At 36.0% G+C, this 25,562-nt stretch overlaps 1 protein-coding gene across 1 annotated transcript; it reads left to right on the top strand.

Annotated features, from left to right (window-relative positions):
* The first annotated feature begins 379 nt into the window (after positions 1-379).
* On the top strand, positions 380-23,988 carry YIPF4 (Yip1 domain family member 4). The gene is made up of 6 exons (XM_046661899.1): positions 380-700; positions 12,959-13,112; positions 14,345-14,516; positions 17,219-17,296; positions 19,909-20,022; positions 22,891-23,988. Exons 1-6 carry the CDS (start codon positions 622-624, stop codon positions 23,026-23,028), a joined length of 735 nt encoding a protein of 244 aa, XP_046517855.1. The 5' UTR covers positions 380-621; the 3' UTR covers positions 23,029-23,988.
* The last annotated feature ends 1,574 nt before the right edge of the window (positions 23,989-25,562 follow it).

The following is a 25,562-nucleotide window of genomic DNA, read 5'->3' as shown; positions in this document are numbered from 1 at the left end:
GAAACTGAGGCTCGGAGACGATATACAATATTATTTAGACAAGAACCTATACAATTAATTACTAAGGGCAACGGAATCTTGGGATCCTAGACCGGGGCAGACCTTTGGAAACGTTCCTAGTTCTAAAATCCTCTAATCCACCCAGTTAACAAAAACGGAGCAGAGAGGTAAAGAAAAGCCAGAAGAGATGAGACTTAAAGGAAACAAACACATCCCAAACAGAGGGAGAAGTCACAGCGTTCCACGAATCAGAAGTGAACTTCCTGGCCTGGGTAAACTTCCGGAATAAACAGCAGGGAGACCCAATCAGGACCTTCCTCCGGGAGCCAATGGGAGAGCACATTACAAAGGGCCAATCCAAGCGGCGTTGTCACTGTTATGGTCCTGTCAGGGCGCCGGCGTCGTGGTGCTTGGGCGGTCGCCACCTAAGGGACTTTGGCGGGGCAGCCTCGGGGGCAGCCGCGGTTCCGCTGCGCTTGTCTCCGGCCTCGCTCCCAGCCCGCACCTCGCGGCTCGCGGGCCGCACTGTAGGGCGCGCGTGCGGGTCGGCGCCGGGGCCGCCCCGGGGCCTGGGCCCAGCCACCGCCTCCTCCACCGCCGCCGGCTCCGAGGGGCCGCACGATGCAGCCGCCGGGCCCGCCCCCGGCCTACTCCCCTACCAGCGGGGACTTCACCTTCGTCTCCTCAGCAGATGCCGAAGGTGAGCCTGAGCCCCCGGAGGGCCCGTCACGCCCGAGGCCGCCGGCCCGGCGCGGCGGGGTCTTCTGGTGCTGGGGCGGCCGTGGCCGGGTGGGGACGGGCCCGGTGACTCGAGCACCCTGCGCCTGCCGGCCTTCCGACAGGGCACGAGCGGCCGCGGGAGGGGTGTGGGGGGCTTTCCAAGAGACTGGGGCAGCTTCTGGCTGTCCGCACGCCGTCTGGGGGTAGGATTTTCGGGGTGAATTACCCAGGTGGACCCACGGAACCCGAAGATTTTATTGCTGAAATGACTTGCCGTTTCGCAGAAAAGGGCTGTTTAGCTGGCCTGGGTAGGTGTCAGAGGCCGAGAACGAGAAAGGGGAGCTGTGTGCCTGTGACTTATCGATAGGATGCCTTTGTGCGGGGATTCGATTCGGCGCTGCTAACGCGAACGTCCCTCGGGGAGGTCGCGTTTTCGTGGAGTCTGATATCTTGCCTACGTCCCAGTTTTTCTCCTGTTTAATAGTGTTTGACCTCAGTAGGCAAAGAAATGGACCCAAATATATTTGAAACTTCCTGTAATCCAGCTGGTGTTCCCAGTAGCTTCTACCAGTTTCCTTGTACTGTTTCGAGGAAGCAGGAGTGCTGGAGAGATTTTCCTACAGCCCAGGAAAATTCGTTTTCCTCGTTTTCTCCGTTCCTTACCAGACTCTTTGTAACCAGAATCTTTCTGTGTTAGTCATTTTCAAATTTGGCTTTTATTAGACTTTCTACATCAGTTATTTTCCAGTGACCAGACTCACTACCCGGTATGAAAAAATAAGTGATATTTAGTTGGAGAAGTTTCAGTCTAAAGAATAACCTAGCGTTTTTTTCGAGTGTGGTTTCATAGTTGCATCGGTTAGTATAGCTTGTTTTCCTTTTTTTGTTTTGTTTTCCTTGTTTTGCTTTTTGAGTGGCATTGTTTTAAAAAAAATAGTTCTGTAGTTTTGGTTATAGTTTAAAATGTAAAATAAAATTTTTGTCTATCATAGAGAACGTAGCTGATACATTTCTTTTAAACTTAGTATGAATATTTGATGAAATAGAGCAACTTGGAGTATTTCAGTTTATTTTATCTACATTTGGTTGCATGGTGCTTAGGGTGGAATATCAACTTTAATTTTACAGACTTAAAAAAAAATTCTCTATCTTTGAGTATCAGAACCTGATGTTCGTTCAAACTTTATATCTATGTATATATTTTTCATATCTTCCTTTCCCCCAGGAATTACCTTTCTTAAATACACCCAAGAAGTCTGACAGAATAATATAACAAGTAACTCATTGCCTCCATATTCTAAACCAAGAAACCTGGAATAAGTAAAATCCATAAGATTTATCCAGACTTCTCTGTATAGCCTCTAAGGATATATAGGCTCCCTGTATATCCAAGGATACATAGACAAGAATAGATGTATGTATAATAATACCCTCATGTATATAACATGGTACAGTTTAAATTTACACAGTATTTTAAGCAAACGACTTGTTTAGTCTTTTTAAGAATCCTGCTGAGCTTTATTATTCCTGTGTTTTATAATGAAACTGAGGCCTAAAGAAGTTCAGTAACCTGCACGTGAAGGATCTGGAATTAAGAGCCAGTGTTCTGTCTCCTCAAATTTCTTTCCACTAAACCATGATGCCTCTTTCTTATATTTTTACAAATTGAATAGTTTTTCTGAAGCGTAGTGTTAATAGTCCTGGGTTTGGATCCTGGCTTTACCAGCTACTATCTATGTGATATTGGGCAAGTTCCTTAGCCTCTCTGAACCTTAGTTTTCTTATATACAAAATAAGAATCGTAATACCGAAGTGCTCAGTACATGTTAGTAATGATGCTACTGCTTGGGTTTCAGTATTAATTGGTGCCACACTTATTTTTTATTATTCTCCAACATGGACACTTGGCTCTGCAACTTCAAGTCTTTTCTTGGGTTCCTAAGCATGTCATATAAATTCTTACTTCTCCCTTTTTATGCTGTATCTCTGACCATGAATGTTTTTGGCTTTTAGATGTTTTCAGTGTATACCTTCCTTCTAGATTCTGTTCAAGTCTCTCTTTCTTTCTTTTTTTAAAGATATGCTTTTCCTTTTTTTTGGTAAGGAAGATTGGCACTAAGCTAACATCTGTTGCAATCTTCCTCTTTTTTTTTGTTTTCCTCCCCAAAGCTCCAGTACATAGTGGTGTATCCTAGTTGTAAGTCCTTGTAATTCTTCCATGTGGGATGCTGCCACAGCATGGCTTGATGAGTGGTATATAGGTCTGCGCTCAGGATCCGAACAAGCAAACCCTGGGCCACCAAAGCAAAGCATTCAAACTTAACCACTGTGCCACTGAGCCAGCCCCCAAGTCTCTTTTTCTTAATGATGCCTATCCTTACTATTGGGCCACACATATCCTTTATTCTAAAATGTGCCTTGGTGTTTTGTCTCCATATCGATCCATATTCTAGTCCTCATGCCTTTCTCCTCCTTACCACAAGTTGAAACTTAAGACTGAACTCAGATACTCCTTCCTTACTGAAACCTTGTTTAACTGTCCCTCAGAACCAGAAACTTCCTTAATCTTTTCTATATCCCAGCACCTACCACAGAACCCAGAGTATAAACATCACAAAATAATTGTTTGTTGAAGGAGTACATGGTTTCTGCTTTCTTTTATCTTATGTGACATTGATACTTAGGACTACAAAACTTAGCACATTTAGGATGATATAACTAAAAAATTCCTGGATTTAGAGCCAAAAGTCTTCAGTTAAAGTCCCTACTCTTATAGTAGCTATGTGATATTGGGCAACTAATACAGCTTCTATAAGCTTCCATTTTGTCACCTATATAATGAAAAGCACACTTACAAGAATATTGTGAGAGTTATTTAAGATAATGTGTATAAAAGACAGGTCCATAAGTACAGGTTAAAAGAATATGAGCAATGTGTGAATAAGCCAATAAATGACTAAATAAATGAATTGTGAGATCTAGACTGAGATTCAAGCCTATGGTGTAAAATTACATCCAAAAGCAATTATGAAGTGCATATGTATAAGTGAAAGAATGTAGTGATACCATTATATATATGTAAAGTGTAGTATAGAAGTCTTTAGGGCAATCCTTTGGCTTTATTTTGTATCAGATAAATAAGTAATTCTTGGTCTGGTTTATGTTCACAGACCAGCAGCATTGGCATTACTGGGGTGCTTAGTAATGTAGAATCTGCCTTGATTGTAACTTGCATTTTAACAAAATTCCTCAGTGATTCATATGCTTGAGAAGCTTAAAGCTCCTTAAAGCTTGAGAAGCACTGATTTAGAATGTTATGAAAGATCAAAAGTGGAGGACATTTTTTCTAGCTGAAAGATCAGGAACAATTTAATGGAGGTGATATTTTGCTAAACTTTGAAAGATAGATGATGTTTTATGTATGTAGGTTGGAGGGAGCATCTCCATGTGCAAGAGACTGCATATGAGAAAGTTCCTGATACCAAGAAGTGGTCTAATAAGAGAGAAAAGAATTTCATCATACATAATAAATACTAAAAAAGTATGGTTCAAAGGAGAAAGTGGCTACTCTGCAGGAAGGGATCAAGGAGGTCTTCAGTGACAGAAGAAATATGCTTGGAAGGATAAGTAGGAGTTCTTCAGATTGAAAGGGGGAAAGAGCATTCATTTAAGAACTGTGCAAGTACAATAATTGGTGGAGGCAATCCTTGTGTCTTACACTTCCCAATGTTCACAAACCTAAGACAGTGCTGACTGAGACCATGAGCTCCTTGGGGTTAGAAGCTGTGCTTTACTGCCTACCAGTATCATACTCACTGCCTAGCACAGAGCCTAGCTCATAGCGGGAACTCAATAAATGTTTGATGAATGAATGACTAGATAATATTTTTTGATTAAGATAAAGTTGTGCTGCCAGAAGTGAAGCCAACCCTAATTCAACAGACATTCGTCAAGTAGTTGGAAAGGGCATGAACAGAGACAACTAAAGAAGAAAGATGATCTAAGCCACCCAGGAGCCTTTTTCCCATCCTCATATTTTTCTCTCTCTCGATATCTTTGTATCTATATTGGAACATTCATCTTTTTTCCAAATCTTAAAGGGAAGGTTTCTTTCTTCCTTTCCTTGGATAAACCTCTGCTAGTGCTTTTATTCCCATATCTCTCTGCCTCCTTTGGAACCTTTCTTTCTCTTCTGTTTTTCTCTCTAGCATTTTCTGTTTCTTCCGTCTATCTACCATCACTCACAGGTCCCCTCCTAGCTGACAGAATTTTTAATTAAGTCTACTACTTCCCTTTTTCCTTATTTTCAAAGCTAAACTCTCTCTGATATTTCCCATTTCCTCAGCATCCAGCAGTCCCTGCCACTCTGCTGGAACTTCACTTGCTTCCTGTCGTCTAGAAAAGTATCCTCAACAGTGTTTCCCAAAGGGGAAAGATTCCACGACAAACATGAGTTTGCTAAATAATGTGTTAAGCTAAGTTAAACCAGTTGCCTTAATGCAGAATTCCCAGAGACTTTAATATGCCAATATTGGTTCTGAAATTCCAAGTAGGGGTTGTAGTATGCAGGGTTTTCCAAACTTAGTGAATATCAAAAGCCTTTTGTGGAGGGTATCTCATAGGATCCACGTTCCACAGAACATGCATAAAGAAACACTTGCTTATGAAATAAAGGCAGATGTTTTCTTTTGTTTTGTTTTGCCTGATATTTATACTCTTAACAGTTTGTCACTGACCTATCTTCCACAGCTTTTGGAGATGAGCTGCGTACCTATCATAAGTCTTGGGCTTCCATGCTCTTGTCCCTGCCATTTCTTTTCCTTGGAATTATTTCTCATCCCTTCTCTGTGCTCTTTTAGCTGTCCCTCAAAGCTGAATTTAGATTCTACCTCCACATAGCCTTCCTGACCGCCTCTCTGATAGTTTAGGCACCTTTACTCTTCACTCCTTAGTCTTTACTCCTATGGCATCTATGATCACTTAACAATATACATTGTCGTTTACCTACAGAAGTGTGTGTTTTACAGTACTAATGGGGTTTTGTATCACATCTTCTCTCACTTAGATTTTTTTTATTGAGATAGCTTTCACATACCATAAACTTCACCCTTTTAAAGCATACAATTCAGAGGTTTTTAGTTTATTCACAGTGTTGTGCAGCCATCACCACGATCTAATCCTAGAACGTTTTCATCACTCCGAAAAGAAACCCCATACCCATTTTCAGTAACTCTCCCTTATTCCCCTTGCCTCCTAGCCCCTGGCAACCACTAACCTACTTTCTATCCCTGTAGGTTTGCCTCTTCTGGACGTTTCATATAAATGGGCTAATATAATCTGTGGCCTTTGTGTCTGGCTTCTTTCACTCAGCATAATGTTTTCAAGGTTCATTCATGTTGTAGCATGAATCAGTAATTCATTCCTTTTTCTCACTGAATAATACTTCATTGTTTGGATATACTGTCAATTAGATTTTAAGCTCCTCAAAATATCTCACTTCTTTATATTGCTCTCAGGAAATTATAGAAGTAAGTAATCCATAAATATTTGTTGATGGATTAATTGATCGATGTTGAAAATGAAGAAGGTGCTAAAGTGAAAATGACTTAATGTTTGTGATATAGTTCCTCAAATCTCTTCCCTCTTAAACCAGTCCTCCATAGTGCAGCTAAGATTATATTTCCAAAATACAAATCTAGTTTTGTATATTTGCTTTTTAAAAGCCTTTTATGTCACTTCTTGACTCAAGCTATGTGGAGCTATTTGCCCTTCCATTAATTAATTCATTTAATTGGCACACATTTGTTGGTTGCCTACTATAGGCCAGGCACTATTATAAATACTGGGGATATATGTTCAAAACAAAACTACCACATATATATACACAGTGGAATACTACTAAGCCATAAAAAAGACAGAGTCATCCTATTTGCAACAACATGGAACTTGAGGATATTATGTTAGGTGAGATAAGCCAGACAGAGAAAGACAAACACCATATGATTTCACTTGTGTGGAAGATAAATACATGGACAAAGAGATCAGACTAGTGGTTACCAGAGGGGAAGGGAGTTGGGGGCTTGGCATAAGGGTAAAGGGGCACATTTATTTGGTGACAGACAAATGATAATGTGCAACTGAAATTTCACAATGTTGTAAACTATTATGACCTCAATAAACTAAACAAAAAAATGCAAACTACCCCAAAAATATTTAGTTCCTGCCATCATAGAACTTACAGACATTAACCAAATAATCACACAAATACATTGTTATAAACTGTGTAAATGCATGAAGGAAAAGTGCAGGGGACTATGAAAGCAACCTAATCTTGTCTGGGAGAGCAAGGACAGTTTCCTTAAGCAAGTATATCTGAGAACTGAGGAATAGGTGGCATTTCATTATCTGAAGTTAGAAGTTAGTTAGAACTGCCTGGGCAAAGTCCCTGAGCTAAAAGGGATCCTGGTTCATTCAAAGAACCAAGTGGCTAAGTGTGGCTGAAGCATAGGGTCCGTCTGGGGAGGAGGCAGAAAATTGTTCTGGAGAAGTAGATAGGGCAGGGAAAGATTGTTGGACTTGAGCTGAAAAAGCAATGGGAGGCTGCTGAAGGATTTTAAACAGGAGAGTGAGAGACTTGCATTTTGAAAAGATTCTTCTGGCTGCAGTTAAGAGAATGGATTGGAAGAACACAAGAATGACTAGAGAGGGGCCAGCCTCATGGCTGAGTGGTTAAGTTCCCGCTCTCTGCTTTGGCAGCCTGGGGTTTCACCAGTTCAGATCCTGGGAGCAGACATGGCACCGCTCATCAAGCCATGCTGAGGCAGCGTCCCACATAGCACAACCAGAAGGACCTAAAACTAGAATATGCAACTATGTACTGGGGGGCTTTGGGGAGAAGAAGAAAAAGATAAAAATAAGATTGGCAACAGCTGTTAGCTTAGGTGCCAATCTTAAAAAAAAAATGACTAGAGAGAGAGCAGTTAGTAGACCGTTATAGTCATGCAGACAGGAGATAATACTTTGCACTAGCTTGGTGCTGATGGTAGAAATGGAGAAAAGTGGACAGGTTAAAAAAATAGAGGTTAAAGTGCCAGAATCTAGTGGTGGATTGGATGGAGTGGGGAACATGTGAAGGGAGGAAATTGTCACGGATAATCAAGCCTCTAGTTTATAATGCTGGAAGGATAGTAATACCATTCACTGAAATAAGAAACTGGAATAAGACCTTAGATATTAAGAATTGAGTTTTGGGGAGTCGGCCCAGTGGCATAGCAGTTAAGTTCGTGCATTCCGCTTCGGTGGCCTGGGGTTCGCCAGTTCTGATCCCAGGCACAGACCTATGCGCTGCTTATGAAGCCATGCTGTGGCAGGTGTCCCACATATAAACTTGAGAAAGATGGGCACAGGTATTAGCTCAGGGCCAATGTTCCTCAGCAAAAAGAGAGGATTGGCATTGGACGTTAGCTCAGGGCAAATCTTCCTCAAAAAAAAAACCCCAAAGAATTGAATTTTGGAATATTGAGTTTTAGTGCTTTTGACATAGCTACAAGGAAATGTTAAGCTGACAATTGATTATGTAAGTCTATGGAAGAGGACTGGGCTCAATATATTGCTTTTTGAACTCAACCTTCCTCAACCTTCTTACCCCTTGTTATGTTCTGAATGTTTCTGTCCCCCCAAAATATATATGTTGAAATCCCAATGTGATGGTATTAGGAGGTGAGGCCTTTGGGGGCTACCTAGATCATGAGGGTTAAGCCCTCATAAATAGGATTAGTGCTCTTATAAAAAAGACTCCACAGAGCTTCCTACTCCCTTCTGCCATGTAAGGATACAAGAAGTCTGCAGGCCAGAAGAGGGCACACTAATCTTGGACTTCCAGCCTCCAGAAGTGTGAGAAATAAATTTCTATTGTTTATAAGCCACCCAGTCTATGGAATGTTGTTATAGCAGCCCAAACAGACTAAGGCACTCATATAAAAATGATTCTAGGGGGCTGGCCTTGTGGCGTAGTGGTTAAGTTGGGCGTACTACACTTCAGTGACCCAGTTTCACAGGTTTGGATCCTGGACATGGACCTACACCACTGGTCAGTCACGCTGTGGTGGCGACCCACATATAAAGTGGAGGAAGACTGGCACAGATGTTAGCTCAGGGCTAATCTTCCTCAGCAAAAATAATAATCATCATCATAATCATAATAAAAAATAAAAATGATAGTATCTACAACTCATGGTACCTTATTGTGATCAGTAAGCTGTAGGCATAATAATCTAATAATTACTGTCAATGCTCTTTTGAGTAAGTGATAATTTTCTGTTACTCTGTTAAGGTAACCAAACATTTAGCCTAATCTTTTTGTGAAGTCTCCCCCTGCCCCAGAAAGGATATCACCTCCCATACAAGTTAGTAGTGTAGATAGAGAAATCTTTAGTTTTTCCTTTTTAAAAGTTTCCTACTTGATTTTAAAAAAATTATATATCCATGTAGGTATTATCACATATCTTCTGTACAATATACTAATAAAGTATGATACATGGTGTATAATAAGTGCAAGGATAGCTTTTCTTCCATATTTGAAAATTGAAAATGACTTTCTAGCCAGCCTTTCCTGGGGAGAAAAAAAATTAGTTAAGCAAGATTTACCTTTTTAAAAACATTAATCTACTTCTTTCTTTTCATAAATGTTAAACTCGTAAGGCATTACACAAATCTACAAATGTGATAAAATTGCATAGAACTATACATACATATACACACAAGTGCGTGTAAAACTGGTAAAATCTGAATAAGGTCTGTGAACTGTAGCAATGTCACTGTCCTAGTTTTTGTAACTTTTTTTTTTTTGAGGAAGATGGGCCCTGAGCTAACATCTGTGCCCATCGTCTTCTACTTTATATGTGTGCCTCTTGCCACAGCATGGCTTGATAAGCATTGCGTAGGTCCGCACCCAGGATCCGAACCAGTGAACCCTGGGCCACAGATCAGAACACGCGAACTTAACCACTACACCACCAGGCTGGCCATGTCAATATCCTAGTTGTATAGTTACATAAGATGGTACCATTAGGGGAAACTGGGTGAAGCATACATGTAAACTCTCTGTACTGTTTTTGCAACTTCCCGTGAATCTATAATTATTCAAGGTAAAAAGTTAAAAAACTCATAAGGCAAACAAAAGAATTTTCTGTTACATAACTGGTTTATGCCAAAATGGAATTTAATTTTTCTAAAGGTAGGCCCAGGAGATTTAGTCAATTTTAATTAATGTTATGTAGAATATGAAAATTTCCTGAAAATATTGAATAGTAAGGCTACTAAAATTGTATACCAAAACAATATGAATAAAAATGTAACCTAAAACAATTTTATACAAGGCTTTAAAATATTTTCAGATGGAGTGACATAATCAAGCTCCACTATAGATCTGGCAGTTATAAAATCATTATGTACTTGGGTTGGTTTCTTGATCTCTTTCATTGGCCTATGTATGCATTAAAATGTTTTTATAACTAAAATGGAACAATGAAATTTATCCCTTCAGTATGAAACATGCTCGTTTTGCTGCACAGATACTCAATTCTGGTTTAGATTTAAGCACACATAGATTTCATTTTCAAACGAAATGAGATGATTTTTGTCCTTTCTCTTGTTGCTTGTTACGTAAGAAAAAGCTTCTTCACATGTATAAGAAGTTGGCAAATACCAACAAAGTGTTCATTGTTCGTTGCAGGATACTCTTCTTTCATAGAAATCTAGAACTTATCTGGGGGCAGGTCAGTAAATCTCACCCTGAGTATTCTGTCGTGCTGCAGTGACCCAGTTCTTCCTCGTCCTTCACAGGGAAGTTGTCAGGCTGAGTAGAAGATTCGGAGAAAGGATTCCTCACCCAGTAATACACTTGAGTTGAAAGAGCAGAAAAATTACTCTTAAGTTTTGTTCTGCAGTTTTTCCAGGGAGCTTTCAGTAAAATTTGAAACTTACTGATATTTTTCCTCACTTTGAGCCCAAATAGCAGTGGAAACATTTTTAAGGTTTCCTTTTTGAATAGACTTTTTTCCATAGGTTGTTTCCTCTTAAAACCACTTATATTTATTATCTTTACATTGTTACTTGGAAAATAGCAAGAATATTATACATGGTGTAGTAAGAAGGAATTAATTGAAAATTAGTGTTCTGTAATTCTGGATACACATCCTAGAGTTGACAGCCAATTAGCTGGTTCTTACTGTGCTTTACCTTAAGACAGCTGTACTCCCAGAGTGATTTGGAATCTTTCCCCTTGTTTTCTAACATTATCCTTTACTTGTTAATTTGTTAAGCTAACTACCAATTTTTTTTACTTTTCTATTGCATTTTCTTACGTACGCCTAATTGTGTTGGGGCTGTCCTGGGGGATCTGCCAAACTGCTGTTGCTGACATTCCTACATATGTCCATGATATTCTCCTACTTTGAATGGAATGGAAAATACTTGTAAACTAAAGATGCCTTTTTGAGGTTCTGGCATCCACGCTATGACAAACTGCTAAACATATACAATTCTTTATCACAGCATTCCTTAGCACTGTAATTTATATATCCTTTTTTGGTTTAGTTTAAGGACTTTAAGTGCAGTCCTTTCTAGAGGGCAGGAAACAGTTGTTAAGGTCCCTTCCTGCCTCATGATTCCAAAACCTTTAATGTCACTGCTGTACTAATGACTTCCTGATCTAAATCTTCCTCTTGTTAAATCAAGAAAAGTAATTTTTGTACCTATTGGAAGTGGAATTTTAGTTAAATTTCAACTTTTTCATTTTCAACTTAGATTAATACAAAGAAGCAGGAAGTAAAATTGAGAGACTATTTTAATCACAAGATTCTATAATAGCATCTACAGGGACTATTTTTAAATTTTAAGTAGAAAAGGACAGTGAATTCAAAAGTGTTTGTGTTGTGTCTCTAGTTGAGTAAATTCCCTTATAAAAACTTTTTAGAATTCTATAATGTTAAACCTGGAAAGAACTTTGAATAGGAAACTGGAGATCAGAAAACATTAATGATTTGTTGTATTAATTAGCAGCTAAGCTAGAGCTTAGCTTCAGAATGCAAACTTATTATTATAGTTAATTACAGGAGTTGTCACAAACAGACTAAGATGTGACTCATAATTGAGCCACTCACTGATTGAAGTTTAAGCCAAAATTTTAATGGCAGTTCTCAAAAGCTAACCTAGAATTTAGAGTAATGTGCAAATTAACCTCTTTATGTGATCTTCAGGGAAGGAGTCTGTGTTAAGAGTGTTCTGGTTTTGCTGTTGCCAAAATTGTTTTCTAAAGTACCACTCCAGTCATGTGGCTTCTAGTTAACAACGTTGATGGTTGTTTACTAGTGCATGTTGTCTGGTCCTATAAATGTATTTTTTTCTTCTTAATTCCACTATGACCTCAAGCAAGTCCTTTACTATTCTAATTTTCTTTTGACCATAAAATGTAGCATTTGTACAATTGTGATTATTTGTAACCTTTAAGGTACTGTGCAGACTATGAATGGAATTTATTTTGTAATATGGATAACTGAATCTTTACCCCTTTTTAGAGCTGACCTAAAAAAAAAAACCTTTATTTTTGCCAAAACTAAAGATGAATGATACAATTATGTAAAGGAAAGAGTAGCTGGAATAGCTGGGAACTCTTTCTAGTCAGATTTGTCCAGGACTAAGCATTAATATATGAAATAGTTAGCATAAATATTTAGTGATGTAAATGAAAGAATGTATGAATAAATACATGAACAAATAGAGAAAAATTATCTACAGTTTGTCTTTAGCAAATTATCTAATGACTTGTATATATACATATTTAATGCTTTTAAAAAGAATTTATACAATCACTTTGTTCTGAAGCTCATAAAGTACGTAATAATGAAGGGAATCCACAATGATATCATGTAATATATTTTGTATATATCTTCCATTTAAATTTTTAAAGTTACTGTTATTAGTCTAGATTCTGGTACCAGTCTAACTGATTAGCTTTGAAACCTTTCATATGTCTTCACCTCTCTCATCTTTCATTTTCTTCTAAAATAAAAGATAGTTTTTAGATATCTACCAACTATAAAATAAGATTGTATGCAATAGCAAATGTTCATAGTTAGAGATCTTTAAATGATAATTATCTTAGTTGTATATATCCTCATGTTGGTTAAGATTCACACATTTTACCTTGGTTTATAGTTTTGTCTTCTTTTCCCTGAAGATCTCAGTGGTTCCATAGCATCCCCAGATGTCAAATTAAACCTTGGTGGAGATTTTATCAAAGAATCTACAGCTACTACATTTCTGAGACAAAGAGGATATGGCTGGCTTTTGGAAGTCGAAGATGATGATCCTGAAGATAACAAGCCACTCTTGTATGTAAAATTAATAATATGTATTTTTTGGTTTTTAGAGCTAGTCTGTGGGATGATTATATTCTTTCATGTTATTTAAAGACAAGTATGGAAAATCTTAACCTTTTTGGTCAAAAGTTGTAGCTATTTTCAGTTTTACTAGTAATTAGAAAAACAGAAATAATGAGAGAATACTTTTAACTTATTGAATGGCAAAAATTAATAGAATCATAATCCTTTATCACACACACGCAAATGTACTCCAGACTGTTAAAGCTTACCTGGGTCTATAGCTGTCTCAGGTAAACATGCCATCTAAGGAAAAAAGCAGGGTGCTTGCGTGCTAACTGTGGAAATTCAGTTTAAGACAGATTAAGACTTCCAAAAAGGTTACCCTCCAAAATCCCTCCCACGTGGAAACTCTAGAGCTGCCACAGGAAGGACTAGAGGGAGACTCACTTTCTTCATAGTACTTGAAATTTTTTAAGTTATTATGTATCACTTGGAAACAAAAGTAAAGAATTTAACAATTTTGGAAAGAAGAACCTACAGCTTTCTAAAATTGATGCGTTACCAAGTTATTCTCTGTAGTAATTATTGGTAGATCAAGTGCTAAAACATCCTGTTTCTTGATGTTAATATACTATATTTTATCAAATCTAAGATGCTATGGATTATAAAATGCAGTTATTTTACATTTGTCAGTAATAGAGAAAAAGTGTGTAAGATAGCATAAAGCCAGGACATCCAAGAGCTATCTCTTTAGTCTGAGGATAAATGAGAACTAACCCACCATACAAAAAAAGACAGCAAGGAAGTCTGCTTATCTCAGTTTGACCTGGCTGGGGTGTTGGAAGAAAAATTTCCTCCGAGAATATAAATCCCACACCAGTTCCCTTGTAGGATTGCAGTCTGAATAATAAGTATGGTCCAAAAGAGTCTCAAGCAGAGAATTTTATTTAAAGCCCTCCCAAATTGGTAGTGCCCCGAGGAGACTGGCAAAAGGAAAGGCAGATCTTGAAGCCTTTGACTTCACTCCAGGTTGACAAAAGACACCGGTGATTGTGAGATGCATCCCAACTTTAGAGATGTTGAAATGTGCACTGTAGTATCAGTGAAATATTTGGTACTTCAAATGTTTTGTTGACCTATGGAGGCTCTCCCATCATGTTTAAACTTTCCTTAAATTCTACTGCAATTGTCTCAGTATTCAAAAGTGTATGCCTTTTAAGAATTTTTATGTTAAATTATAGGGAGGAATTGGATATCGATCTAAAGGACATTTACTACAAAATTCGATGTGTTTTGATGCCAATGCCATCGCTTGGTTTTAATAGACAAGTGGTGAGAGACAATCCTGACTTTTGGGGTCCTTTGGCTGTTGTTCTTTTCTTTTCGATGATATCATTATATGGACAGTTTAGGGTAAGTATATCTTAATTTATACAAGTTCTAAATATTGAAGAGTTTTAAAGTTAAAAATAGCCAAATATTAACTGTAATACTACATTATGTTTGAGAAATGCTTTACCTTTACCCATTATTTCTCACTTGTTCATCCCTAGAACAATTCTTACTTAAATAAGTGGGGAGTATGTTAGATTAATGCTTTCCAAACTTTCCCACATCATCATTCACATAGAAAGTATGAATACTTGTATGGCAACTGGAGTAAATGGATGAGACTACTCCAAGCTGACCAGAAGTGACCAAACATGCCCTTTCTGATTTCCCAAAGGGATGAAGAATTTGAAACCCAGTACTCATAATCATGTCCTTACCTTTCATTTTTGGTTCTGTTTTTTAAACTAAACATTTTAATAAATGATGACAAGGATTCCATCAGCATTTGTTTTTATGTAATACTTTGTCCTATTCTCAGGCACTTGATCATCAGAACACAACATACACATATCACTCCCTCATCCCTAGTTTAAGGCTTTAGGGGATTAAAAGAATAACTCTTTTACTACAGGGTGATTTGGAAATTAATTCGTTTCCTATTGCTCCTGAAACAAGTTTCTGCAAGTCCAGTGGCTTAAAATAATGCAAATTTATTCATTTACAGTTCTGAAAGTCAGAAATTCAAAATGAGTGTTAAAGAGCTAAGATCAAAACGTCAGAGGCCGGCCCTATGGCTCAGTGGTTAAGTTCATGCAGTTCACTCCAGCGGCCCAGGGTTTCGCTGGTTTGGATCCTGGGGGCAGACATGGCACTGCTCATTAGGCCACATTGAGGCGGCATCCCACAGGCCACAACTAGAAGAACCCACAACTAAAATATACAACTATGTACTGGGAGGGTTTGGGGAGAAAAAGCAGGAAAAAAAAGATTTGCAACAGTTGTTAGCTCAGGTGCCAATCTTTAAAAAAAAAATGTCAGCAGGGCTGATTCCTCTAGAGGCTCCAGAGCAGAATGTGTTGCTTGCCTCTTCCTACATCTTGAGGCTGCCAGCATTCCTTGACTTCTGGCTGCATCACTACAATCTCTTTTTCCATGGTTACATTGCCTTCCACTCTACTGTAGTCAAATCTCCCTGTGTGTCCTTTTTTTGAGGACAGTTGTGATTACATTTAATGCTCACCCAGATAACCCAGAATAGTCTCCCCATAGCAAGATCCTTGATGTAATAAAAGTGTAGCCTTATTAATATTTACCTTACATCAATAGTTTATATCAAGTCTTCTGTTGGAAGTGTAAGGACCATTGAAGAAGTTGAATGGGGGCTCTGGTCTCCTACCCACAACCAATCCTTACCCAGAACATTTTAAATTTTATCTATTTTGTGTAATCTTTCATTTGAACAAAAAGTTCTAAGGCTGAAAGCAGATGATTACTACCTCCATGGCATGTTGCTCAGTTTGGCTTTGCTTGATATTTTCTCCTGACTGCATTGGGGTCATGCATTTTTGGCAAGAATACCACAGAAGTGACATTGTGCCCTTCTCTGCATATTTTTGGGGAGTAGATGATTTTGATATGTCTTGTTACTGACACATCACCATTATTGATATAGCACCATTATTACTTGGTTATGGGATGGTGTCTGCCCAATTCCTCCACTGTACAGTTGCTGTATTTCCCTTTTTCATTATTAAATACCTTGTGGAGATACTTTGTGACTATGCAAACATCCTGTTTCTCATCAAACTTTAGCTCACTAATTTTAGCTTCTGTTGATGGATCTTGCATGCAACACTTATTTTTGTATTGTTTACTGAATGGTGATTTTCTATTTTCCTCATTCCTTCCACATATATTAATTGATATTCTCTATGGAACAGCTATCTCTTCTTTGCTATTACTTAATCATTCACTCATTTCTGTCAGTTTGGACTCATGGATATTTATTTTATTTTCTGGATTTTAATCCAATATTATCACTTATTTCATTGCTTAGATTATTCTAGCTTTAGCCATTGGGAACTCCTTCAGGTTAGCTTCTGTGTGCTTTTGACATATTCCCATCCTTTTTTGAGCACTTCCTTTCATCTGACTCCACAAAATGTTCTAGGTTTATCTTTTATTTTCCCTGCCCCAGCCCCGCAATCAGCCATTTCTCTAAGGAGTCCTAATTCCTTTTATTCGGGAATAATATTTAGAAACCAGGATCTGGACAGTAAGTGCGCTTATGTTGCTGCTGGGGTGTCATTATTATCTCTAGACCCTCCAAACAGACAGAACTTGGAATTATATGCATGTATCATTACTATACTAAGTCTCAGGAGTTAAAATTCTCAGAAATGTCTTCCATATTCGGTTACTTGGATAAATATGCAATTAATGTAAATTTTAAAGACCTCCTGAGAAGATTGGTCACTTGTTTCAGGGATAAATTTTCCTTGCAAATGCTGTAAACCGGGGAATTGGGAGTAAGTACTTTGTTTTCTTTTTGCAGTAATCTTTATCATATATCTTGAAATATTGAGGTTTCCTTAGACAATTCGTCATTGTTAAACTTGCAGTTTGGATGTAAAATTGTGTAACACATTGTATTCTTATTAAATTTTGGAAAGCTACCTGGGAACCCAAACTATCTTATATAGCAGAGAATTGAGTTCCTGGGAAATTATCAGCTCATTTGATACAAAGATGTTAATTGTACAATTTTTTTTTTCCCCGTTAAGGTGGTTTCATGGATTATAACCATTTGGATATTTGGTTCACTAACAATTTTCTTACTGGCCAGAGTTCTTGGTGGAGAAGTAAGTGGTTAATTTTGAAAATAGCCTTTGTTTTTTATGGTAAGCTTTATTTTTGATTCTGTAGATACTATCACTAGCTATATTCATCCTAATTGTTTCTTGTCTCATATTTTCTTTTGAGTTGTGCTACTTCCTCCTTTAAGATGATCAACATATGAGTATTGTGCATACTCAATAAATATTACAAAAAATGAAGAGGAAAGAAACAATTGCATCCCACCATAAGTAATTTACAGCTTTTTAGGGAAGCACACAGTTCATTCTTTCTTACAGTAGTGCTCAAACTTTTTGATCTCAGGTCTTTATGTTGGTTATGTTTATCAATATTTATCATGTTAGAAATTCTTTTTTAAATTAAATATGTATTTATTCACTTAAAAATAAACCAAATACATTTTAACATAAATAATACATTTTTAAGAAAAATAACTTTTTCAAAACAAAGAAATAAGTGAGAAGAATGGTATTATTTTACATTCTTACAAGTAGCTTTAAGGTCTGGCTTAGTGGCAGCTAGATTCTAATATCTGCTTTCTGCATTCAGTCTGTTATGATATATTGTTTTGGTTAAAGTATACGGGAATAAAAAGGCCTCACACAGATATGTAATTGGAAAAGGGAGAGTATTTTTAATAACCTTTGTGGGTGATTGTGGATATTCTTCTCTGATGCTACACCAACACTGAAAGAGTAGTAGTTTCTTAAGGGTTTGCTATAGTGAGGAATCTTGGACCATATCAATGAACTTTTCATTCTCTGTTTCATTAAAATTCACTTTGGATGAATCTTTTTACCCATGCGTGGTCATTAGGAAAACTGATTTACTGAGTTTTGCAGATCTTCCAAATGTTGACATGTTTTATTATACAGTATCAGAAAATCACATTCATTAATGTCACCACCCATCTCATCAGGAATCTGTATGTATTGGAAAACTGTCAAGCTTACAGTGGTGGGTACAAGTTTTCCAAAATTCAACTCTTCACTCAAACAGTTGTACAAGTGCTCTTCTTTGGGATAACAGTTGAATCAGGATACAGCAGAAATACTTTCTGCGTACTTCCCATTTTGTTATACAGAATATTAAAAAGGTCTATGCTCAATGGTTGAAGTTTAATAAAATGAATCATTTTATCTGCTTCATTAAGGACATTCGTGAGTGAAACTGGCTTTTTTTTCTTCTTTCTCTGTGTGTGTGTGCTAGTATAGAACACAGTAACTACCAGTAAAGTTTATGCCATCTTGATATGTTTTAGCCACCACTGCTTTTGCCTTATTAATACCAATATTAACCTAATGAAAAAGGCAAATAATGTTTTGTTGCTATTATAAAAAATAGTTTTGATCTTCCAGTCTTCTGGAAGAGTCTCTGGGACCCCCAGGGGTCCATGGGCCACACCTTGATAACCACTGCTCCATTAAATAAGACTTTTTAAATTACTGTAAACTTAGGAATTATAGCAGTTTATTCTGTGGAGAGAGTAAAGCAGAGGGGATGCCAGGGAGAGTTACGATGTGGGTGCTGAACTTGAATGCCAAATGCAGAAACCTTGAGCACTTTCCTCACACTTGGTGGAAAGATCTGCCAAGTCTGTTAACTTAGCTCTTGTTCGTCTGCTTTCCAGCTCCCCAAGTTGTGTTGCTATTGTCCCATCTTCTCTTCTCCTGTTTATGCCGCTTATAAGTAGGAGTTTCTTTTTTCCCTTCCCTTTTAATGGAGTTTCTGGGAAATTAGGTATATGTGCTCAATCCATCACCTTAACCTAAAACTCTTGAATGAGTTTAGAATAATGTTTATCTGAGAAACTTTTTCACTCTTCATATAGACGTTTAAAATAATTCTAATAGATACTTAAAGTTATGCTTGTTCACATATTATTTTTTGTATCCTATACAAAACCTTATATAGTATTTATATGACAATAGATATCACTAAATATTTTGGTAATTTAGGACTGTTGATGGAGGAATTGAGACCTGGATCTTAATCTGAACTCTGTCACCTACCAGCTTTGCTTTCTAAGAATCAGTTTCTTCATGATGGGGACAATAATACCTGCTTCATAGGGTTGTTATTGCATTTGATCTTCGCAACATGTTGAAGCCTTATCACAAAGCTTGGCACACAGTAGCCACTGAAAAAATGTTTGTGTCTTCAGTCTCTTCTGCCTGCTCTCCTTTCCCTTCTGATTCTCAGTTGTCACATCTAGCTTTTCTAGACCTTGAATTTTTTTGTCTGACTAAGATGCTGTGGTCCCTTTAAATAATCCTCCTACAATTTAAGGGAAGTATTGACGAAGTGTACTGTAGAGATATACTGAAGGTAATTGTATATGTAAGTCTGAAGCTCAAAAGAGAGAGAAGGACTGGAAATGTAGATTTGGCTATCATCAGAAAATTAGTGATAATTGAAACCATGGTGGGTTGGCGAGATTGTCCAGGAACATAGGAGACTGTATGATAATTTGAATTATAATGGGTATGATACTTAATGATGTCTTCTTAATTCTCAGATTTATGTAAGTACAAAAAAGGCTATTTGATGTTCAATTGTGACTAAAATGAGTGTCTTGATTTCTGTGATATTTACTTAAAGTTTTGAAAATTCACAGGTTGCCTATGGCCAAGTTCTTGGAGTTATAGGATATTCACTACTTCCTCTCATTGTAATAGCCCCTATACTTTTGGTGGTTGGATCGTTTGAAGTGGTGTCTACACTTATAAAAGTAAGTAGTGTGTATTGTAGAAAGTAGTTTATTGTTTTTCAATAACAAAATTAGATGTTCTCTAGCTAAGAATATTGCAATCTATAACTATTTATCAAGCAGTTGGTAATATTTTGGAACAGTGACCTTACTCACTGACTTTACCAATTATATTTCTTTTATTTTCCCTTTTTAATCACCAGGAATTACAATGTATGTCTAGGAGGGAATAAAGAACAAAGAACAAATCAGGCCTCAGGATATTACACTCAGAATTTTTTTAATGTTGAATTTTTCTTCTCTATACTTTTAATACAAGTTCAGCTGACTTAGATTTTGTGGGAGATATTTATTTAAATTCAACTGGACATTTTATTTAATAACTGTTACTCCTACTTGAATAGTAAATTCCTTATCAAATATGGTAGACATGGTTCTGGTAAGTTGGCTTTTCTGTATTGCGGAGATCAGGACTTCTTTTCAGCATATGTACCCCATTTAAAATGTTTACTGATAATATTAAGTATTAATAATAAGCAGTAATTTACCTTAAATTTTGAACAACTTTGGAAGTAAATGACTGCTTTAGCACATGTATGTATATTACATAGTGAATGTAATTTTTTTTTCCGTGTGGAAAAATGTAACTATTTAAGACCATCACTGTCAGAGCTGCCGTTACATAGCCTTCACGCTAAAGTATTTATTTTAAGTAGAGCCACTTGATTTTTATGACATTTGGTTTTATTTAAAGTTCATTACTAATTCCAATATAAAAAAAATGATTCCTTTTAGAATTGGGTAACTACAGGCAAATACTGACGTTATATAAGCATTGTCCATTGAGAAGAGTGTAGATTTTGGAGCCAATCGGTTCTAAATTCAAATCCTGGTTCTGTCACTTACATGCCGTCTGCCTTGGGGAGATATATTTTCTTTCCTCCTCTGCAAACTGAGAATCTTAATTACTTTTTAGAGTTTGTTATGAAGATTTTAAAGTTTATGTAATGCCTAGCACAGTGCTTGGCACAGAGCAGGCACTCAACTGGTAGCTGTTATTATTACAAATATTATAGAAGAATATTTTGAGAACATCTTTGTATGTTTGAACTATTTGAACACTTTAGAGACCAAAGAGGAGATCTTTCTTTCGTCTACATTCTAGTCCTAAAATCTTTTTCTTTTAATTGGCATTAATTAACTCTTAGTTTGAAAGTCTTGCAGTGTAGGAGCTAGCTCCATGATGGCATTTAATTATCTAGCATTAGTGAACATACCACTTTACTGAATCATTCAGGATCACTTCCTGCTTGTGTGTTGTTTTGCTTGGGTTTAAGCTGTCTGAGTATTTCTGAAACTATTCCCAAAATTGCTAAAACCATGTCCTCTGGTTATATTTAGTCATTGAGTTCAACTGAAAATTGGTCCTTAATATTTTTTATACAACATATAAATGTACTTTTATAAAATGGATAAATCTTTTATATCATTAAAAATTTAGGGTAAAATTATTTTTAAACCACAGATTTTTCTTTGCCAAAATTTTTTTCCTAGTTACTTAATCTCTGTGTAGTGAGCTATTGTACATGTATCTTGTTTTAGTCCAAGGTTCGTTGAGAAATATGTTGCAAAACTCTCATAATTTAACTCTAGCATTAGAATACGATCTACAAGCACTAATTTTTTAACATTAAATCTCTATAACTCTTACCAATCTTGAACCATTTATTTACAACAAGAAATTTAATCATGATGTACAAATGCAATTTACATAATTTTATTTCATAAATTTCCCTATACTTTTCTGTAGGTTTAAAATATTTTGTAGGTGTGTTTTTGTTTTTGTTTTTAGTTTAAAAAGGACAGTGGAAATTTGGACCATCTCAAATACATTTTCAATCAGTCTGCTGATATTTATTTTTTACCTCTGAGGGCGATTTTGGCCCCCAAAGGCATTTGGCAGTATCTGGAGACACTTTTTTTGTGTCACAAATGGGGTAGGGGTGGAATGTTACTCATACATAGTAGATAGAGACCACAGATACTGCTAAACATCCTGTGCTGCACAGGTCAGCTTCCTACAACAATTATCCAGCCCAAAAATGTCAATAGTGCAAGGTTTCTATTGTGCCAAGTCCGTTTCTATTATTTCTACCCTCAAAGTTCTTCCTTTCATTTTATTCTATAAAATGCCTCTAGTGACTGCATCAATAGGTACTACATAAATTTCCAGTGGAAGTAATTTATAATTAAATATATGTATAATCAGAAAACCGCAGTATATTTAATTAAACTCTTGACCAACATTTTATGTTTTTTTCCTTTTTATTTAATCCTATACTTCCACCTATTCCTGGGAAAATGCTGTGATATCTAATAAATGTTGTGTAAAATCTTTACTTAATCTGTTTTCTTCCTAGAAGAAAAAAAGGAAAAATTTCTTCTTTGTAAGAGTCAATTAGTTTTCTTTCAGCAATCAAATTTTTTTTAGCAATTTGACCCAATAATAGTTTTTCCAAAAGTTGCTTTCTCTTAAATTACCAGGGACACTTGTTAAAGTCTGATAACTACACCCTTCCCTTAGAGATTCTGATTGAGCAGATCTAGAATGAATCCCAGGATTCCCTCCTTAACAGGCACCCAGGTGATTTTATGTTTAGATAAGTTTGATAACAAAAGACCAGTTGGAGAAGTCAAGGAGCAGAGCAAAGATGAACGTTCTTAATAAGTTTTAAATATGCTCCATAAATTTTTCTTTTTACCACAGTTAGTTCTAAGGCTTGTTTTAAAAAAATATTGTAAATGTTATTTTTACTCTGTGATACCCAATATGTTAATTGACTTGCTAATACGCTGCCTTTTTGTCTTTTTTTGTTTGTTTTTTTAAAGCTGTTTGGTGTGTTTTGGGCTGCCTACAGTGCTGCTTCATTGTTAGTGGGTGAAGAATTCAAGACCAAAAAGCCTCTCCTGATTTATCCAATCTTTTTATTATACATTTATTTTTTGTCCTTGTATACTGGGGTGTGATCTAAGTCATATGTGAGTAGAAAAAGACAACGTTATATTTGTGTGTAGCCTGGGAATTCTTGCTGAGGGGATTGAAGAAAACCTGTTGTTGGTAAAATTTTACGTGTTCCAGATGTAAAGGAAGGGTTAAGGTCTTTTTAAAACAATATTTTTTGTATTTAAGCAATTGTAGTTACCTGGATTTTTTTTGGTCAGAATTCTAAATTCTGTTTGATTCTTCATATTCCAGTGAATAAAATATAAAAGCATTGTGTTTTTTAAGATTGTGTCAGTCTTCACCTAAAAATTGTGCCAAAAGCACCTGGAATGATAATTATATCTCACTTGAAGGGTAAATATGACAACTTCCTGATAATCTAAAAGTGCAATTGTTTTCTTTAAATGGTTTTCTCTTGCATCACAGATCCTGTAGATATATATTTATATTTATACATATATATTTATGAAATAATTCTTATTATTCACAAAATATATTTCTGAATAGCCTAAAAATTAAGATATTTTAAATCTGATGCTTAAACTTTCCTTAATTTGGCCATTAACTTTTTATTTAAAAATTTAAATTTTTTTTAAATTGTATATAATTTTAAAATCTCATAATGCTTCAGTATGTCCTTGTTAAGAATTCTTAACAACTAAAACTAATTTTAACAGCTGCTGATATAGCTTTGGTTTGTTTGGGTGTGCTTTTAAAAACCATTTTGAATGTCTAAACATCTGATTTAAAGTTTCTGTTTATCTTTCTGACCAAAGGAGCAAGAGGTATAATGGATATAGCATTCATTAAAATTGTCAATATCTAGAAGAACAGTAATATTTATAGCATTAGTAAATATTTTTAAGTGGTATTCCTAAGTCATAAAAATAGCTGGAAAGAGACCTTTAAAATCTTGTGGTCCTGAACAATGTTACATGAAGTAGAAAAAAATAAAATGCTTCCCAGCTCTGTCTTTTGTTTTATATCACCTTGTCCTTTATTACTTGATATTTTAACAAGTATCATGTACTCTTTAACAAGTGTACAAATTTATTAAGGGCAATATTAAGAAATTTTAACTAGTGAAATTTTTGTTGCAAGTGATTTCATAGACTCTAGATGTACCTTTAATTAATATTACTTTGTAAAGTAGATAAAATGTTTTATTTATGTCCAAAAACTAGCAAATGCCTAATAACTATTAGCAAATTATCGTGTTATCCTTTCTGGTCTCAGCTGGAGAGTTAACTGTTCTCCTCAATATGATAACATGGCATCTCTCGGTATGTCTGTGTTCCTTTAGCAGCCTTATCCATCAGGAAATATCTGGCCACTCTAAAGCAAGATATCAAGTCTCTCTCTCCCTTCTCTCTTCTCCTCCCGCAAAAAAGGAAGAAAAAACTTATTTTAAGCTGCAGGAAAAGTGTGGAGCTACCTTTGAGCCGAAATAATGTGGAAAATTACATCTGCTGATGTTTTAAACAGGCTTAGGAAAACAGATTAGAAGCACCAGAGGGATAAAACGTCTAGAACCTAAAATAATATAAAGTAGTGTGGAAGGATCTATAGCTACAGAGCAGCAATTGTAAAGTAGGCATTTGTCACATTTCAGAAGTTCCTGAGGTCAATACTTTGTTCAAATGAGTTATTATATTTGATGTTGATAGTGTTGACCCTGGAATTTTCCTCAAAAAGCTTTGGGGTCCATACCATACCAGGGGGTAGAATTTTACTAAGCAATAAGTCAAGGCATTTTAAGACCAGCTCTATCAAAAAATGGTTTAATATTTTTAAGCTATCATCTTTTTAAGATGTGAATGAAAAGTTCACCTACATGCAGCATGTTTATTCCTAATGACGTAAGATAAAATGAGGTATTTGTGTTCTAAAAAGTTATTTAAAAATAATAGCATTTCATCAGTTAAAACAGGTTGTCAGTTTGAAAACATGATTTGTAAATGTGTGCAAGATACAGTACTGCTACAGCTAATAATGCTAAGCTAACCCTAACAATGTCCTCTCCTTGGGTTTTTATATAATATTTTCTAAGTCGTAGTGATTTTAAATTATGATTTTCAAACTAATTATTAGTTCATTAGTATTTTTAAAGCAGAACTAGCCAGATAGTCTCTTCTAGTTGTGTGTCTGTCTGTGTGTTTTGTGTTATCAGTTGTAGTAATCCTAATGAATGTTAATACTCAAAAAAAGAATTATGAGGCATATTTACTTCTGTTTCAAATTGATTGTAAAATAATTGAAATTTTGATTAAAAATCAGTCTATATAATTCTCATTGTACTAAAAACAATTTAGGAAGATTTGTAAAGTTTTATGAACCATTATTAAACTTGCTTATTTCTAAGGTCTATAAGACAGTTTTCTAAGTAATGATGTGTCTGTTTCCGAAAATTTCCCAAATATTAATATACTAATATAGAGTTCTAAATTAGTGAAAATTTTCATTGACTTAAAACATGAGGTAGATATTTTTGTTTAAATAGTTTAAAATTTAGTCAGCTTATTTTTTAAAATTCTGATGTAATAAAACGTTAAATAAA

The sequence above is a fragment of the Equus quagga genome, chromosome 5 (assembly GCF_021613505.1).
Source record: "Equus quagga isolate Etosha38 chromosome 5, UCLA_HA_Equagga_1.0, whole genome shotgun sequence".
Classification (NCBI taxonomy): domain Eukaryota; kingdom Metazoa; phylum Chordata; class Mammalia; order Perissodactyla; family Equidae; genus Equus; species Equus quagga.
This window is presented reverse-complemented; position numbering and strand designations above follow the sequence as displayed.